An 18,495-nucleotide genomic window follows, 5' to 3' on the forward strand; every position below is an offset into this window, starting at 1 on the left:
CTCCAAGGAATTGGTGGTGTTATTGTCACAAAAATTACTAGATCAGAAGTTTCGTTCATGAATTTCCCCTTCCATTTTGTCCCCACTGCTGAAGGAAAAGAAAGGGAATTGGACATCCTGTCTTGGTCCCAGCTCACTCTCTATCTTTAAGCAAGCCAAAAGCCAGTTGTTCTCTTAGGCCATTTACCCACTTAACCCAACGTTGGCTAATGCAACAGCCTGGTAAAAACACAAAGTTCAGGCCTGGTTCTTACCTTTCCCACCATCAAATGAAGCAATATTACTTTACTGCAGACACCTCCAGAGTTTTACAGAAAGCAGAGAAAACTGGGATCCCAAGAGGCCTGGTCGGCACTAGTGAGCTGAAAGGTGTAAGAAGCATGGGAAGCGTTTTGGAGACATTGCTCACAGCCCAGAGCTGCCAGAGAAACACATTCTGGGTTTGGTTAATGCTTTCATAGGTTGGCATACTATGTGGCTGTGGACTGTTGTGGAAATCTGCATGATGATACAGGTAGAAGACTGGGTTGCACTGCAGTACAAAATCAGGTGTGCAAGATGAAATACTCTGACCTCCTCCAACCAACATACCTGCCCACCAGAGCTACTTCCAGAACTTCTATCTAGTGAGAAGCACATCAGAAGCAGAAACAGCACAGCCTGATTCTCACATATGATTTTTGGCTTGTAAACTGGAGACACCTAGTATGAAAATCATCATAGGAAAGTAAAAATGCAACCAATACCATTATTTTTCTAATAAGCAAAGCCAATATCCCAAATATATACACTGCCACAAGGGAACTACAAGAAGAGTTTGTCATGTTATCTCCTTCTCTACAATTCAGAGACCACCTTTGCTACTTTGAACACACAGGTTAAGTTTTACAAGAGTTTAAATTTTTCCTTAATATAGCCTAATATGGTTGATAAATAAAACATAAATAAAGAAAAGGGATGGGGGGGGGAAAAAATCCATCTTAATTTTACTAAAAAATACCAGAACTAAGTAGAAAGCATAAATTCCTATGAGCATGCTATCAAATTCTGATGATAATTTGCTTTTATAAGCCTGGTTTAGCACAAAACCTTGAAGACACTTAAATCTTGTGATTTTGCAAGTATGTGACCCTGTGTCATATTATTTAAAGACTATTATTTTTACTTCTTTAAGGAGTGGATTTTATTTCTGTTAAAACTCGTGCAAATATAAATATGCACAAAGTGCTCTGAGATTGTCACATGCTAAAAAAGTGCAAAACATCAGTGTTAGGGAGATTTGGGGTTTTCATTTTGAATACTAAATGTACTGAACAAATTTATTTTCAGTTAAAGCTGAACAATGCTACGCTGCCTGTGGGGTGAAGTAATTTATGCACAACGACACGCATCTTAAGATCTAAAGTGCAAATATTAGATTACAGAAATCCATCAAGTTTTCCTGGGTGCAAAGTGGCAGTGACGAAAATAGTGTAATTGCTAGCAGACATAGACTTACAAAAACAGTATAGATCTGCACTGGAAACAGCCTATTTGCTCCTATTTCCATTTAATTATTTGCCCTTCCATGTCCCTTTTTCACCCTAAAATAAGGTTGCTTTGATGGACCTAAGAAGACATCTCTGCCTGTGCCAAAGGAGCAAGTTTCTCCTTGAGATACTCTGTAAACTTATGACATCATTTAAATTACAATTCTGTCATGAGAAAAGCTTCCTGATTCAAGAGTGTTGAAGTCAAGCCAATGTATTTGTAACTGTTAGTGAGAAGGTAGAAATGTGGGATGACATCCTATAGAAATTAAGCATCTTGGAGGGTCTAATGCTGTGCAGACTGAGTGGAATAGGCTAGCTTGAAGCTCAGCACTCACTGCCTTGCAGGTTACCAGACCAGTGGTGATGCTTAAGGATAAAACAATTCTCTCTCACAACCTTAAAAGGTGCCCACTCATCACTCTAAAAAAAAAAAAAGCTTCAAAGAACAACTTCTTTTGTGGAGTGAACATGTAATGATTTCAGGCCTGCTGTTATCTAATGTATCTGTTTTTCTCTAAGCTATCTACAAAAGCACTGTAATATGTAGGTTAGAGCTGTGTAACAGGCAAGCCTATAATTAAAGAAGCCACTCAAACCCAGAAGTTTTCATAAAAGAAACCCCTCTAGTAATTGAGAATAAAATTTTGATGCCTTACTCCCACTGTATCTGAACTAGACAGTAGCATTTTTTCTTTTGAAATGCTGCCCTTCTTCCTTGGGTAAATATTTTACAACATCTTCCTTTCTAACCTGCATTTGTGTTTGCACTGGTTTCCCTCCCTCCTTCTGCATCACCACTAAAGGGGTCATCAGGAGAAACATACTCACTGCTCTCAATATAAGTGCCTGGCAGACAATTATTGCTGCAGGTTGTTACACAGTGAGTTCTACGGTAAGTCACAACAGCAGTGGCAATACTTTAGAAGTGATTTAGCTGCAAAACAAAGGTATGAAGAGACTACTAAATAATCCTCATGTTACTGCTGTCACGGAGAATTTCACAGAAGCCACAGTAGTAGGGCCCAAGCTGAAATGTCATTGTCACTTCTCTTTGTCCTTTTATAAGGGTAGCACACATGATTTAAGAGATGCAACAGAATCAAAATTTACTGATTTTTACTCTAACGAACAAGAATAGGCCCACGACAGTTAATGAGGCTTCCTGGATTTACATCAATATAACTGAAAATTAGCTTGTAGATCACAATATCTGATAATAGATGCAGAGGTCTGATTGCAGTTCGTTTTGCTGGAGTGAATTATATACACGTGCACATACACGAGGGGAAAAAAGAACACTTATACAAATCATCTACTAATAGGGATTATCTGGATTCTGCTGCTATTCAGTTTTTAAAATATGTATTTAACTAACCCCCCTTCTGCTGTCGACCAAGCTTCTCTCATCCTAGGAACATATTTGTGACTTCTCACACCACCACCTTGAAAATGGCTTTAAATTAGAAATGTAGCAAACCCTTTCACTGCAACAGTGAGAGAGAACAGATTGTAGAGAACAGCAAATCTGGAAGGACAAGTACATATTCACAATTGACAATTAAAGGGGTAAGGGAAATAACAAAAAATACAAAAGAAATTTTTGATGTACAATACAGGCATTGAGGTTTCCTTCAAAGTTTTCAGATCTTTATCATGTTTATCAAGCCATAGTTTCTGTAATCAGGCATCAAGAATTATAGATATAATCATGGTTCATAAAATACTAATAACCTCAATTTGTTCAGAAAGTTTACCTCCAAATTGCATTAAAGCAGAAACAAGCCACCACAATCTAAACAAAAAACAACATATCTTTCTATAACAAACATGCTCAGCCTGGAAAACATCTCACTTTTTTTTTTCCTTTTTCTTTTCTTTTACAGGATTTAAACAGATCAAATTGACAGGATTCTTGTTCTAAAGCTTTATTGTTTTGCTCTGCTAAAACTGATTTCAGGGTTAATTCTATAACTGATTTCATTCACTGCTTTCATCTGTGTCATCAAAATAATCATCATCCTCATCATCTGACCAGTCGAATTCACTGAAACCCAAAGCCATGTTGATTTTCTTTCCTTTTCTCATAGAGGTGGTTTTAGAAGAATTCTTTTTGGCTTGCATGTTTATCTGCATTCCAGAATGCAGGACAGATCCTGCTTGGTTCAGAGAGAAGATATCCCCAAAGCCCGTCATCATCAAGGCCTTCAGACTTTGGTTCATGCCAGCTACCTCCCCGTTACTTGTTGCTGTAATCTGACATGACATCTCTGCACTGTTTGACTCCTCTGTTTTAGATTCAAAGTAAGACTCCTCAGACATTCTTGCAGCAAGAGGTAAGAAAAACTATTTAAAGGAGGAAAGGACAGAGCAAAAGTGAAAGTTAGAACCAATTTAAAAATTGAGGAAAAAGACACCACCAGATTAGTTGGCAATCAACAGAAGGCACAATGATTAGTCAATTTAAACACAGAGATCAAGTAAGAATTCATTAAACCAGACAGCTTCATTCTGGGGTCATTGTTCTTACACAAAAGTGCAAAATTACTGAGCATGGCAAGAACCACAGGTAGCAGAGCTCTCATAACAAAAGAAAGTTCAAACTCTTCAATCCTCCATTTTGTACAGCAAAACCTACAATGTGTTATTTCCCAGCCAGGCAGACTGGCTCCCAGAGCGATGCAGGTACAACAGAAGTCTGAGTGAGCTGCTTAACTGAACTTTTCAGGATTGAAGAATAAATCATGTTAGGATGTGAGAACCCAAACACACTCCCAAAGTTTGGTGCAGAAGTAGCAGCCCTCTAAATATCAGAAATAACAGCAGCAGTATTACTTGTGAAAGATGGTTTTAAGCATACGCTCAAAAGGAGAAGAAGCGGTAAGCCTTTCACCAGTGCAAGGGACATAGGAACCGGCCTCCAGCCCACACTAGCACCTTGCTTCTAGAAGCTGTCCCAGGGAGGAGAAGGCAGGGGAAAGGTGTCTTTTTGCTCAGTTGTTAGCTTCTTCACCTTGGTTGTGTTGCCTTATTTTTGTTTTGAGTGCTTTCCATAGATAACTACCATTTGGACGTGTAACATATTAAATCTCTATTGATGTAATCTTCACCTACAGATAATGGCATTTTCCTCACCCAGTCTGTTTGTAGTAACAAATTAAACGTGCCCTTTCTAGCTAAATAATGATTACTGCCCCTTCAGAGTGGCCAGGCTCATAACCTCTGTGACATACATGCCTGTTCTCCACAGTAAGTAAAAACTCAGGAGTTTCATCCCTAATTAAACTGCCTACTAAAGCTGTGTGTGAACACCTGAAGTGGTCTATCTTTCCAAAGCTGTTTGCAAAACTGCCTGCCCCAGATTCATGAGCAGGAAACTGACAAAAGAGTAACAGTTGGTCACAATGGGTTACAGAGGTGATTATGGTGATGCGCTGGTAACAGTGGAGGCTCCAGGGCTGTGCTGCTCAGAATGCCCACTTCTTGGCAAAACCACTTAACACTGGTAAATTGTCTGTCATTGAAAAAGGCAGTATCTATCTTTTGTTCCTCTCAGGTTCTCCCCGATTATATTTGCTTTCTGTTAGCATTGTGGCTAAAAAGTTAGTGATCATGATTTAAGAAACAAAAATAGAATTAAGAAGGTGGGGAGATGGGGTGCCCCAAATACTTCTCACACATCCTATGGTTCAGTGATGAAAGAATCTGCAGCTAAACTTCTGTACCCTTAGTTGTACAGGAAAAAACAATTACACCATCACTAGAGTCCTATTCAGATGAAGGACACCAGAAGCTCCTACTGATAGAGAGAAGTAAGATTTTAAAAACAAGCTTTAGCCACAGAAACAAGATGCCCACCACATACGATTCAGTGCCAGGTAGGTGCTTCCATTAGCTATTGGAATTTTAGTCACTTTGAAGCCATGGAAAAGCATCCCCTGAAACCTGGGAAGAACTCCCTATAAAAATCAACAAAGCTGCAAAACAGCTTTTCTCTAGAGCACATTCCTGAGTCAGTGTTTGTTCAGTGACTGGCAGTGGGTAAGCTGTGAATGGGCCACAACTGTGGCTCTTAGAGATCTGCACACAGAGAATTTGCAAAGATCAGACCCAAAGGTGTCTGTTGTGTAAGACGGCAGAAACAGGGTCAAAACAAGAGCAGGGAGAAACATTACTTTCACAAAAGTGTTTTTAAAGATTGGCCTTATCCTTCTCTCACATGGATGTGTGTAAAGCTGTATTTCATCCCTTAGAGCAGGAGCAGCCTGCCACTCATAGCTACCTACCATGCAGGATGGCAGGATGAAGCTTCTACCAGTCCTAAAATACTGGGAAATCAAGTGGCAGAGAATCAGGAGTTCTCCTTTCACTTGGTTTGAGTTTCTTTTCTGCACACCACTTTAACAGTATCTGCTGGCCTCTGGTCTTTGCTGCAGAGCAAAATGAAGAAGCGACTGCAGGGCACAAAGCACAGATGACAACACCAGCTAAGACACAACAAGGCCTAGAGCAGGTGAAGAACCAGGCATAATCCTAGAGGATGCCCTAAGCTATGTTACTTGCTCTGGGTGCCATATCTTTACTATTGTTTTTACAGCCAGGGTAGCTTAACATCAAGCAGTGCACCTCCCTGTTGCATCCTCTGCCACTGCTGCACAGACATACTCTGAATCAAGGGATGGAAACAGACGCTTGAGTCTTCGGGTTACAGCTTGCAGCAGAATGCCCAAGGATATTTTGCTAATTATTTACAGCTATGAATTTTAAATAGAGTTGGGTTTGTAATTAGTGCCATGTGGAACTTTGCTATCCAAAACCAATACTGCTCCAACAAGACAATTTCTACTTGTAGTCAATTTTTTTTCCAACAAAGGGGCTCTTTTTAAAGCTGTTTTTGTGTGATTCACTAAAGAGCTACAGAAAAAAACCAGGTGCATTTCCCTATTAGAAGAAATTGCATTTAAATGCAATAGGAGAGTTGGGTCAATGTTATGCAGAAAGATAGTTCATGCTTAGCACAATAGGCAAAGCACGATGCTTTGTTCTTTCAGCAATACCAGCTCTAAGTGAAAAGTAGAAGTCATAAGCAAGTACAGCATAAAAAACCCTAGGGCCTTGCTGGTGAAAAGATTTGCTCGTTAAGGCAGTGTCTCATGCTGTGCTCAGGATAGACGATGGCCCACAGCTCAGTTACTGGAAGTTTGCAAGCGCTAAAGCAAGCATACAGGTATCTACTGAGAACACACGGTATCTGCACATAGGAAAACATTCCTTCTTCATTATTTCACTACTGCATATTCTTAGCTGGACCATGAATGCAACTTTATTCAAAGAACAGCAATTAGCTATGCCTTATAAAAAAGTTGTATGTAAACGGGTCTGGTTGGAATCAAGGTTTTAAGCAGGAAAAAATTAGGCATAAGAAAAATCACATGCTACTGCAATCTCCATTTGGTATTTGTTTTGGCTAGTGCTTTAAAACTAAGTAGGTTTTTATTAACAATTCTATTGCTAGATGTCTAGCCATGCACTAACCGTGTGGTCCTCCCAGTGCCAATCAGTAAAGAGCATCATATTTTGTTTAGAAATTCAAGATAATCCAAGGAAGTTTTTTTAATTCAATTTATTAATAGGCATGTGGCGATTCTAACAGCTAATAACTGGCCAGTACAATTATATTAACGATCATTACGAAAAAAGCCCTAAATTAACACTTCAAATTTTGACCCCCTTTTTCAACTAATGGAGATTTGCTCCTAAAAGAACAGAATAAAACCCATCTACATAGGTTTCTCAAGCCTTCTTCTGCAAGAAACAAGTCATTCTTACATTTAAGATCAAATCTTGCATCCATTAAAGTGAACAACTTTCTGGTTAAAAAATGAATTTATTGAATGTGATCAACTTTTAAAGCTGAGAACTGTAACTAAATCAGTGGGAAGCTACTTTGGTGCCCATGGCACAATACGAACTATCAGCAAAATCTGATATTGAATGTATTAAACAAAATTTTTGTAAACAGTATAGTAATTTGCAGTCATGTAATAAAATAGACTTTAATTGGACCAAATGAACAACTGGAGAAAACAGGCACTCTTTCCTTGGCATGTCTTTAGATTTACAGAGACAAAGCTTCAAGTACTTTCTGAAGAAAGACGAAAAGTTGAATTATTGTCTACTTACAGGAGTATTGGACTGTTCAGTTAACTTCTGCTCCCACATCTTCAAACGTCGCTCCCGTTCCTTTAATTCCTGCTCTTTAAAGCTCAGATCACGCTCCAGTTTCTTTAGTCTCTCTAAGGTTGCCTCAATTTCACATCTGCACGGAGACAATTTGTTATGTTTTGTCTTTTCCCGACAGATATAAATTGTTCATAATTCCCTCTTGAATGTTAATTAAATGTGAAAGGCTGAAAAGTACAATACTAACTCAAGCAGTTAATTTAATTATTACCAAATGCAAAGCCTTTCAGAGCTTTAAGAACAACTGGCAATGTTTATACCTGAGAATAACCATAATACCTTAAGCTGAAGAAAAGTAACACTTAAAAGGATAAAACACCATAAAATAACAACATTTTTAAAAATGAAATGCCATCTTTTCTCTCAGCATCATGAAACATGACCTTATCCATAAAGAAACTGCATCAAGAACTGGCAGCAGGATGATCATTACTAACACAATGTGGGCAGCCTAAGAAGCCCACTTGCCTGAGTGTATAACTTGGTTATAAATATTACCTGGACTTACACTTAAAATACACAGAAGCAGTACTTAGGTGTTTTTCTAAAATACCTTCCTGTTTCTCTAGGTGAAGATATAAAAGCAATAATATAAACAATGACATGGCCCTGCAAATTGTTACAAATATAAGCTTCTCAAGTTAGAAACAGTTAATAAAAGGATTTGGTTTACTTTTCTCTACTTCACACACAGACGTAAAGTGTGAAAAATAAGAAAGGCAGGAAGTGAAGGCTGTACTATAAGAATCTTCAGACACTGTCTTCAGGCACTGCATTTACCTCATGCCTTAAAAAAGTGGTTTCTTTTGACATGCTTTCAGAGGGACGGTATCTTTCAAACACACAAATTGAACCGCTCCTGGAAATTCTGAATTTAATAAGTTTTGCCCTACAAATGCATGGGTGTATACTAGAAAGTACAGAAAAAGAATTCCGTCACTAAATTCCAGCCACATCTTTTGCTTAGGGGATAACCAAAGAAAAACCTAGACTTTGTATCAGAAGTTGTATTAACATTTAGCAAATGGTTTATTTGACTGTTTGGGAGACTGTGCACTGCCTGCCACCTGTGTCCTGACTTTCAGGTGTTTCCTACTCACTTCTGTGGGAATAGTCCATCACAGCATTTCATTTTCCTCCGAGAGAGAGAGAGCTCCTAAGGAAACAGATCTTAAAGAGAGCTCTAAAGATAGCTACTCAGACTTCACAATACCAAATCTTCTCCTCAAACTTTCACAACATTTTTCCCTTTGTAAACACACATTTTATTTTGGGATGTGTGTCTGTGTGCGTCTACGCGTGAAAAAAAGAGAATTATTTCATCTTGTAAATCTCCTGTCCAAGCATGGAATGCTTAAGCTCTTCTCAAGTATCAACCTAAAGGATTTTGAGCTCTCATTGTGCAGAAATGCATATCCAAATACCTTATCTTAAATAACTGAAATCATTTAAATATTTCAAAATATTTATAGAGTTCATATTTTAATAATACATCTCTCTCAGAAAGCAATGGTTACAAAGTACATTGAAATGATTCAGAGACGGAATAACTAGCAAACTCTACTACCATGTTTAATTCTACTGCAAAAATCAGCCACCTGGGGCAAGGGCATTTATCACACTTAAATCCTGCTGAGCATGCTGCTCAATGTGGTCATCAGGAAAAATGCCCCTCACAACTGTTATGCTTTATATTTCAAGCAAAATTCTCTCATATTTAGGCATGCAAAGGTCCAGGCTCATCTCTGTGCTGGATGGAAAGTGATCACACGTCCTGATAAAGACACAATAAGGAAACAAAACTAAAAGCACTTGACAGAAGATCAGAAAGTGACTCCTCTCCAAACTTTCATTTCCCTATCTGAAACCATTTCTCTCAGGAGCAACATGTACTATATTACTAACACATCTACTGTGGAAACTACAGAGCAATTGGAGGATAGTTGCAACTGCTGCTTTTCTTAGTTTGTCTCTCAGAATCACTACTACTTGTATATAACTGTGTTAATTTTTAAAATATGCAAATTAAGTTTTCTTTTAAATAACATTCTGCACTGGGAGGGTTCTGGTAACAATAGCTTTCTATGTCAAAAATCTATTTTGTGCTGTAATTACCTCTCTTCAACAGACAGAAACATCTCTTATAATAAAAGGTCAGTCTGTGAAAACAGTTGTATTCTGAAAAATAACTCCATTGTATAATAAAACTGTGTAATTAAAGAGAAAGCTACCGTACATTGCCCAGTTAATGAGTCTTACTTCATAAATGAAGCAGTTTGAAAGATTATATGTGGTAGGGCATGTGAATTTGTTTGCTTCTGTAGTTCTGCAGTCTGAGTTTACTGGCTTTTCTAGAATAATCTCATTCTGTGACATCAAAGAACATACACTATATTATTAGAAACTACAGTGGTAAACAGTCACAGATTAAAAACAATGGCTGGCATTTGTTTCTAAGTCTTGAATTACTACTGATACACTAATATAAGTATTGCTAATACACTATTTTAATCATTAGAACAGCCACTTCTGGGAAGAGGATGGAAGGAGAAATGCCATTTAGTATATATGGCTAAATGCAGATAAATGTGATCTCTCACTGAATTGGAACATCATTACCTCAATAGTAATTTTTTTCTACTGTAATAAAAGTGATTTGAGAAAGAGCTCCAAAAAGATCACTGAATAAGAACTTAAACATAAGGCAGAACTATGCAACTTAGTTGTAACACAGTGCCCCTATTTGATTAAACAATAAAAATGTGAAGGTACTGAATTACTTTAAGGAAGTTATAGACTAGGCAAATTACAATTAATTATTAATATAAACATCAAAAGCAGTAAATGTTGCAAGTAAGGCCACATTAAAGATATGTCAAAGTGTCATTTATATTATCACCTCTATCACTCATGTACAGACTTAGCCCATTCTCAGTTTTCACACCAGTCAGAGATGTTGAGGACCCTGGTTACTTGCTGTTACAGATGCATTTTTTGCATGTCTCTATAAAAAAAGAACCTCATCCTGACTTTTTTTAAGAGTGGGGGAAAACGTAACCCAGCTTCTCTGGACTTTGATTTGCTCAGGAAGTGCAGCACCCCTGTGAAAGTGCAGTATCTGGATCACTAATTTGGAGGTCCCTCAAAGGAACAAGCGTAACCTTTGCTTCTTCCAAGCCCACCCTTCTCCAGGGTTCTGATAGCCAGGCATCATTAAAATTCCCTATTTCTTGGTAACATATCTCATTCTTTCTCTATTGCTAGCTCAAATCTCTTTGCAAATCAGTATGGAATAAAAAAAAATAAAGCAATGAGTAAAAGCAAAGGTTTTTTTCAATGCAGAAGCTAAAACATTAAACTTCAGTACAAGTGTTCTCAGAAATGGTCTTAGTCTGCTTTAGTTTATCCTTTGTAATCACTTTATGCACACAAGTTTTCATCTGCTTTAACTTGCATGTTTTTTGGATACTTTCCATTAATTTGGCTTACCCTTCATGAGCATCCTCAAACAGACAGGGCTTTTGCACTAAGGAAGGTAGCTGTTACTAGAATTCAGGTAAGAGGGTGCCCCCTCACCCAGCTTGAGCAAGTCCCCACATGACTTGAATTCTATCTGCACTTTGTGTTTTCATTTCTGCTTAATTTAGAAATCATCATTGCTTTCAGGCAAATCATACCCCATCAGGAATCTGTATTTTCTCTCTCATACTTCCTTCTCTCACAGTTATTTATTCTTCCAAAAAAAATATGCCAAATTTATCTTTAAAACAAGTCTCCACAGCAAGAAGTTTTCCGTGAGGTCCCTTCCAACCCAAACCATTCTATGATTCTATGAAATTTTTGTTTCTATATGCCTTTTCATTAACGCTGTGTTAGCCATTCCTCATCTCAGTAATTTAGGTTCATCAAAAATAAAATTTGCAAGAAATACTTCGGCTACCTGAGTCACACTCCAAGAAATAAATCAGTTTAGTAAAAGAATGTTAATGCTACCAAATGTCAACCATAGCTTTTATTCCGCTGTATTGGCAAGATGTGAATAGTTGTTTGTTTTTTCCTAACATAATTTGAGTATCTGTTCATCTTTTAAATCACAGAATCATAGAATCAGTCAGGGTTGGAAGGGACCACAAGGATCATCTAGTTCCAACCCCCCTGCCATGGGCAGGGACACCTCACACTAGATCAGGCTGGCCAGAGCCTCATCCAGCCTGGCCTTAAACACCTCCAGGGATGGGGCCCCAACCACCTCCCTGCACAACCCATTCCAGGCTCTCACCACTCTCATGGTGAAGAACTTCGTCCTCACGTCCAGTCTGAATAAGTATTTTTACTACACAGAGGTATGTAAGAAACCCCTCATTGGGGAATATTTTTCTTCCAACCCTTCCAACCATCTGCTACCAAAACCAACATAGGACGTCCATAGGCTGCATAAATAAGTGCTCAAGAAATAAACTTCTATACTTTAAATACCCGATATTTGTCCCAAGCCTTCGCACGTGTATTTGGGGGCCGAGAGGGCACATATATTGTAAAGCACGCCACTGCAAACACTTGAAAGCCGGGTACTGGCAGGAGGGGACACTCAACAGTGCGGCGAGGTGGCGGCGCTGAGCACGGCCTGGTCCCTCCCTGGGCCTGGCCGGGCGACGGTGAGGCGCATGTAGGCACTGTGGCCAGCAGGTGGCGCGCCACCGCCGCCCGAGGCCGCTGGTTGCCGCCAAATCCGGGCGGGAGCAGCCGCGGTCCCGGAACAGGCTATTTATACTCCCGCCATGTGACCGGGGAGCGGCCCATCGCCGGCTCACTTTTTCCACTCGCCCGCTTAAAACCGTACATCTTACTTTTCCTTGGAAGTCTGCGGAGGAAACGTGGGAAGCCGGATCTGATACAAACCCCATTCCCGTGTACTCTTCACCGCCCTGCTCCAGGCTTATCCGATCCCTGCGCTGGCTGCAGGCAGGGAATCTTTCTGTATTTTTGCTCCCAGCTTACCTGGAGCAGAGCCAACGCTTCTTAATATAGACTGATCGTCTGGTAAAAATCTCCTGCCTGTGCAGATCTGTTTTCGATTTTCCAAACAGAAGGACGTACTCTGCAGCAGCAGCAGTTTTCTAACCGACAAACAAACTTTGGGAACAGGCTTTTTAAGTTTTGGCACAAAGAGAAAATAGGCTGAAACTTTTACTGTAAAACTATGCAATGTAAGAAAGTGTTGTCAATCTCATTTGCATTTATAAGCACTTATGAATAAAAATTACAGTCAAATGCACTATGTAAAAACAGGGCTGCCCTGTGCATATGCTGAATGCATGGACACAAAAGGGAGAGAATGCACAAAAAATTGCAGAACACAGACAAGACAAATGGAGGGTTGAGTTGAAAAGATTTTTTAAATGCTGTTTATCTTTTTTTTCAAACCCTAAACTTTCTATGACAATCACATCAAACCCATGTATACCCCAGTTGTTTTCACGCTCACGGTATTGACTGAAAATGCATAATTAGTTATAAGATATGAATCACAAAACCATAAATATCATGACACCTAAAACAGTGTAACAATAAATACAGGGTACAACTAAATATATTGGCTCCTGATACAGTTTCACAACATTCTGGACAATCCTGAGAAACAGCAAAGTAAGTTACTCTCTAAAAATACCTCAGGCACAGATATTTTCTATCAAATATTATCAGAGTACAGTGTCTGGGAAAAAAAAATGGACTTACACCATTTCAAAGGAAAAACACCTAATTTCATCTTGAGAGGAAGGAAAACTTACCTCCACTCCGCTTTGTTATGCAGGAATGAGTTACACTGGTCTGGCAGGTTGCTGTCATTTGACATAGATTCCAGGATTGAAATGATCTGCTTGAAAGATGGCCTTTTCTAAAGACAAAGAAACACCAAAACAAAACACAGCATTTGCATTCATATACAACTACTACTGTGTAAAAGTATTTGCAGGATTTTTTTGGCTGAAAGACTGCAAGCAACAGAAGTTTTTTATTTTTTTCTCCCTGAAGAAAAAGTTCGCTGGGATGTCATATAAACTAGTAGGGCTCAAGCCTTACCTTAGTTTTCCACACATCGGTAGCATCAACAACCATCATGATTCTTAATTCTAATGTTTTCCTCAAGCTAAGAAGGCAAATGCATCCAAAAAGAGAAGGCTGAACCCATTAGCAACTGGTAATTACAGAGATGGCCTTTTACAAGTAGTAACCCATAGTCTTTAATGTGTTAGCAAGCATCAAAAATGGGTTTCTGGTTGCAGTTCCTCTCTTGCAGAAAAAAACCCCAAACTTTCTGGAAAAATCTCTCACTTAGCTACCTCCAGAGCTACCATGGAAGATGAAGAGTGAGATTAGATGAGGATGTCTTGCCTAGCAGCTGATCTCATGTCAGCAGTGTCTGTGGTCTTCTGTCCCAAGCTCATTTAGTGAACTTTCTGTTCCAGGGCTCTCCCAATGTGGTCCCTAGTCACAGAAAGCTGTTAAAACTTCTCCATATTTTCTACTTTCCCCTTAGTCCCAAAAGGAAGCTAGGAAGTAGGATAGTAACTGAAAAAGCCACAGTTAAATGTGTTTCTTGAGAGAGCGCTGACTCTGTTAGTCTGTTTGACAGACCCCAGACAACGTTGAGACAAAAGGCTGAAACAAAATGTAGATACATAATAAGGGGATGATGCACATTCTCTCTCTATCATGCCTGTAATTATACCATTTCTGCTAAAATTACAGATGCCGCAATTAAAACGTGCATTTTAATTTGGGAGCACAAAAACAATTAGGAACAATGCTGAGGTGTCTCTCCCTGGAAGATCCAAGTGATTTTCCACATTATAAACGAAAGACACTTTCTTTATTTGAAATGTCAAATAGCATGAAGAAGTGTCAAATGCGTAACAAAAAAAGAGACAAGCTCTCTTATACTGTAATGCTGCACTATTCGGCTGTAACTGGGGGCTCTTTCTGTCATTTTTTGGTCCATCTGCATGACTTCATGCAGCGGGCAGCTGGATGAGCTATGCAGGTTTCCTTTGCAACAGACAGCTCTTGCCCCAGCCACCACACACTTAGCAATATGGAGCAGCACAGCAGCAGGAGCCTAGTCAGCAGAACATTTCTTGCACTTGTTGATCTAGTCCCAGTGTTGAACACCCAAGAGGGTCTCCCTGTATTTACACTGGGGCTAGGGGAGGTAGCAGTCCTTACTCTACAGACATGATGATGCTAGACCTGCCACAGCTGATAAGACCCTCTGAACACATCCTGGAAGGGCATGATCCTCCCCCATCAGGGATTGTGCTATGCTGGGGGTACAGAGCACAAAATTCATCCCTGCTACCAACCAGGATAGACAACTGCTGCAGTTTTGGGGCAATCTTCTGACAGCTGCCACACTCTTCTTGTTGCTATGGCTGCATCTCGTGTAACCACCTCAGTGGGTGTGAACTGTTGAGGTTATTCAAGAGCTTCCCAAATGGAGAGTCAACTGTCAGACAAAGATACAGATTCCCACCAATACACCAGGGTTACTGTTACTGCTACATACATACTGTCCAATGGACTGGCTGGTGTATAATGTGCCTGTACTAAACTAATTTCATTTTCAGGAACAGATGAAGGGAAAACATCCTCATGCTGCATTAATTATAATATTTTATGGCTTTACTGGGTTGAAGCGGTGGGGTTGGACTAGATGATCTGCAGGGGTCCCTTCCAACCTCTACCATTCTATGACTTACAAAACAATTCCATGAGTTTTGCTTGCTCCTTCTTCCTCAGTGGTATACTGGGAAGCATAGAGTAGGGATGACACAAAGTGAGCACAGTCAGCACTAACTACTACCAAGCCAAGTAAGAGATGACAGAGAACAAGGCTTTTACAAAGGGTGGGTAAAAGCACCAACTGACCATTTTGGGAGGAGCAGCACCACACACATTTTGGGTCCTACGCTACAGGCAAAGGAGCTGTTGAATTACACAACTACGGCTGGAATAAAGGCAGAGTCACACAGTACTGACAAAGCTTGTGCACCTCTGGCTGTTCAGTTGCTGTGAACAGCCACTAGCCAGATTTACAGGTACCAGCTTTCCCTGGAGGCAAAAGGCAAGGATAATTTCAGATTTAATAACTGCATTCTAAATGCAGACTCATACCTTGCTTAAAACTGGCAAGAAGTAACTGTTGAAACTGGAAACCCTAGCTGAGCTTTTTTTTTTTCCTTTTTTTAAAAAAAAAAAAAGTATTTTTGGTAGATGACTGCTTAGCACTTTCTAGAAAGTCAGGCATCTCAAGTCATTCCTAATATGACATTCTTAAAATATCAAGGCATGAGTCGTCTTTGACAATTGTTTCCCTTTATATCTGTGATGTCTCATACAAAAATCTTTAAAATATATGCCCCTCTAGAAATAATTCTAGCTGGTATTTTCACTGTTTCCTTCCACTCAATATTTCTTACAGAGATTTGCATAAACCCAGGATATTTAATCCATATGGATGTTTTGCTGCTTCTCTGTTCCAAGGGTTCTGATTTCTGTTAAAATAGTCAGTAATTTATAAATATTTTTAACATTAAAGTGGGGATAAACTGAAGGGACAAGTGAAATGAGAAATAACCACTCACCTGTGTTTCAAAAGCAAATGTCCCCAGTAAACAACAGCATCAATGATGAGCAACCTTGTTTGTACAATTATCTAGTACCCATCCAAAAGTAGCTTGTTTGGTAGGGATTTTAACATGTGAAAGTAGTTATTTAAGATACTTAGTTACCATAGAGATTGTTCTTTAATAATTACTGACTTAAAATAATTAGTAATTAACATTTTAATAAAATGCTCTGAACTCACCAGGATTTAACACAGGCAGTTTAACACGGTTTAACACAGTTAAAACTGTGTAAAGAGTATCATTACAAATATTATATGGAGCAACGCACTACTGACATTTTTCTCCACGTAAGAAGAAATTTTTAAGAATTCAAAGCAAAATTAATAAGTCTGGCCATTCCCATGAGGCAGTTATGGTGTGAACAGTGTCTGACACACCAACTGCCCTGCAGCAACTCTCCAAGTGTATTCCCTAGCTGCATGGTAAACCTCTCTCTCTCCTGAGGGGTAAGAATCCTAACCTCATGCTTTCTGCAGGCTAAAAGTATGCACATTAGCAATTGCTTTTGAGCAGCTGACATCCTCAAGCTCACCCCTGCTTGACCTTCAGTAACTTGTTCATGCATCAGCTATCTGATTTGCTAAAGCTAATCCTGGCAAAAAGAGAACATTACACAGAGCAGTATTTTAGAGGAGCGTGCTCCATCTTTTGGCTCATGCAGGCCACACAGCCTTTTATCAAGGCATTTGGAGAGCTGTAAGGAGCAATCCTTTCCCAACACGTGACTAAGTCACATGCCCAAACTGTGGCCAGAGATTACTCCATTTCAGTCATGTGAACAAAGCATTTATAATTGCCTAACAGAACAGAAGCTGCATGAAAAAAGAGCAAAAAGCAGACTGTCAGAAAAATACATCTAACATGAGATTCACTCTTTGTCCACATGAGAGATGCCTCTGGGAGTAATGCTCCCAGGAACCAGCCCACATCTACCTAGCTGAATTACTTGGGCAGACAGAACTCAGCCTGATGGATAAGACATCTTTCTTTTATGACATGCAGATCCCTCCCTCTCCTTAAAAAAAAACAACAGCTTTCTGGACACATATATATGTGGCTAGAGCAAACCAGCGAGGGAGTTGATTTAATATGTCCTTCAATAACAGAAAAGAATCTCCAACAACTCTTATTCTGTGGCATTTGGTAGTGATGCTTCTGATTTGGAGTAGTTATTAAAGATATGTAGTTACTACTGGAAAGTGCCCTTCAGTAATTAGTGACCCAGAACTTAAACAGTCTGCTTGTAGATTCAAAGACTCAAAGAATTTTTCTTCCCTTCCTTCTGTGGAAAGCATTAAGATGGAGATATTAGGGAAATGGCATTTAAATGGGTGTTCATGTGGAAACCACACAGTGATCATCAATTCTGCAGGAAAGCAACTTATATCAAAAGAAAGAAGAAACCAAAGTGGCAAATCTCTTTTCTCATATTGCTGTTCACTATTCTCTGTCGATAACAAATTCTCACTTTAGGGCACCTAAGCACTGTAACTCACCTTGGGAAAGTTCTTGTTGATGCCTTGACTTGAGAAAAGGAGCATCATTTCCTTTCCTGACCTACCCTTCTCTCTCTGAAATACCTTCATAGGCAAGGAAACAGATGCTAGAATTTGGTAATAAAACTAGTATGTCCACAGGCTCTGTCCATCCACTTTTATGTATAACAGGATGGTAGCACAGTCAGTTTAAAGAAGGTAAATCTCATAATCTACAAAAGCAAACTATCTTTAATTTCCATTTTGGTTTACTCTCATAGGGGCAGACTAAAGTGACAATGGTTTAGCTCTTTAACTCCATTTTCATGGTTAAACAGTATATTATAATAATTCTATTATTATATCATTATAATATAATCATTACAAAGCCTATCATTCAAAGTCCTAAGGGTAAAAACTAGGGAAGTTTTAAGATTAATTTTGAATGTGTTGCTGCTGTTTCTACACACATTTTATGGATTAACTTATTCTTTACATGTTTTCAACACAAAGAAGTCATCTAAGTTGGACCTTGAAATAGGTATTTCATATGTGATGCTC

The 18,495-nt window shown here is 39.1% G+C and overlaps 1 protein-coding gene across 2 annotated transcripts in view; it reads right to left on the reverse strand.

Annotated features, from left to right (window-relative positions):
• MAP3K20 (mitogen-activated protein kinase kinase kinase 20) overlaps positions 1 to 18,495 on the reverse strand; it is an 82,160-nt gene that overhangs the window by 24,154 nt on the left and 39,511 nt on the right. Inside the window, exons 9-11 of one of the 2 annotated variants that reach the window (XM_054380840.1) lie at positions 13,562 to 13,668; positions 7,713 to 7,848; positions 2,913 to 3,875 (exon numbers count right to left, since the gene is read on the reverse strand). In XM_054380840.1, the coding sequence (XP_054236815.1) occupies positions 3,510 to 3,875; positions 7,713 to 7,848; positions 13,562 to 13,668 (609 nt within the window). In that variant the 3' untranslated portion in view covers positions 2,913 to 3,509. Of the gene's footprint in view, positions 1 to 2,912; positions 3,876 to 7,712; positions 7,849 to 13,561; positions 13,669 to 18,495 lie in introns of those variants that run through there. The other variant, XM_054380839.1, reaches the window with a different exon arrangement.

Source organism: Indicator indicator, chromosome 5 (genome assembly GCF_027791375.1).
Source record: "Indicator indicator isolate 239-I01 chromosome 5, UM_Iind_1.1, whole genome shotgun sequence".
NCBI classification, from domain to species: Eukaryota; Metazoa; Chordata; class Aves; order Piciformes; family Indicatoridae; genus Indicator; species Indicator indicator.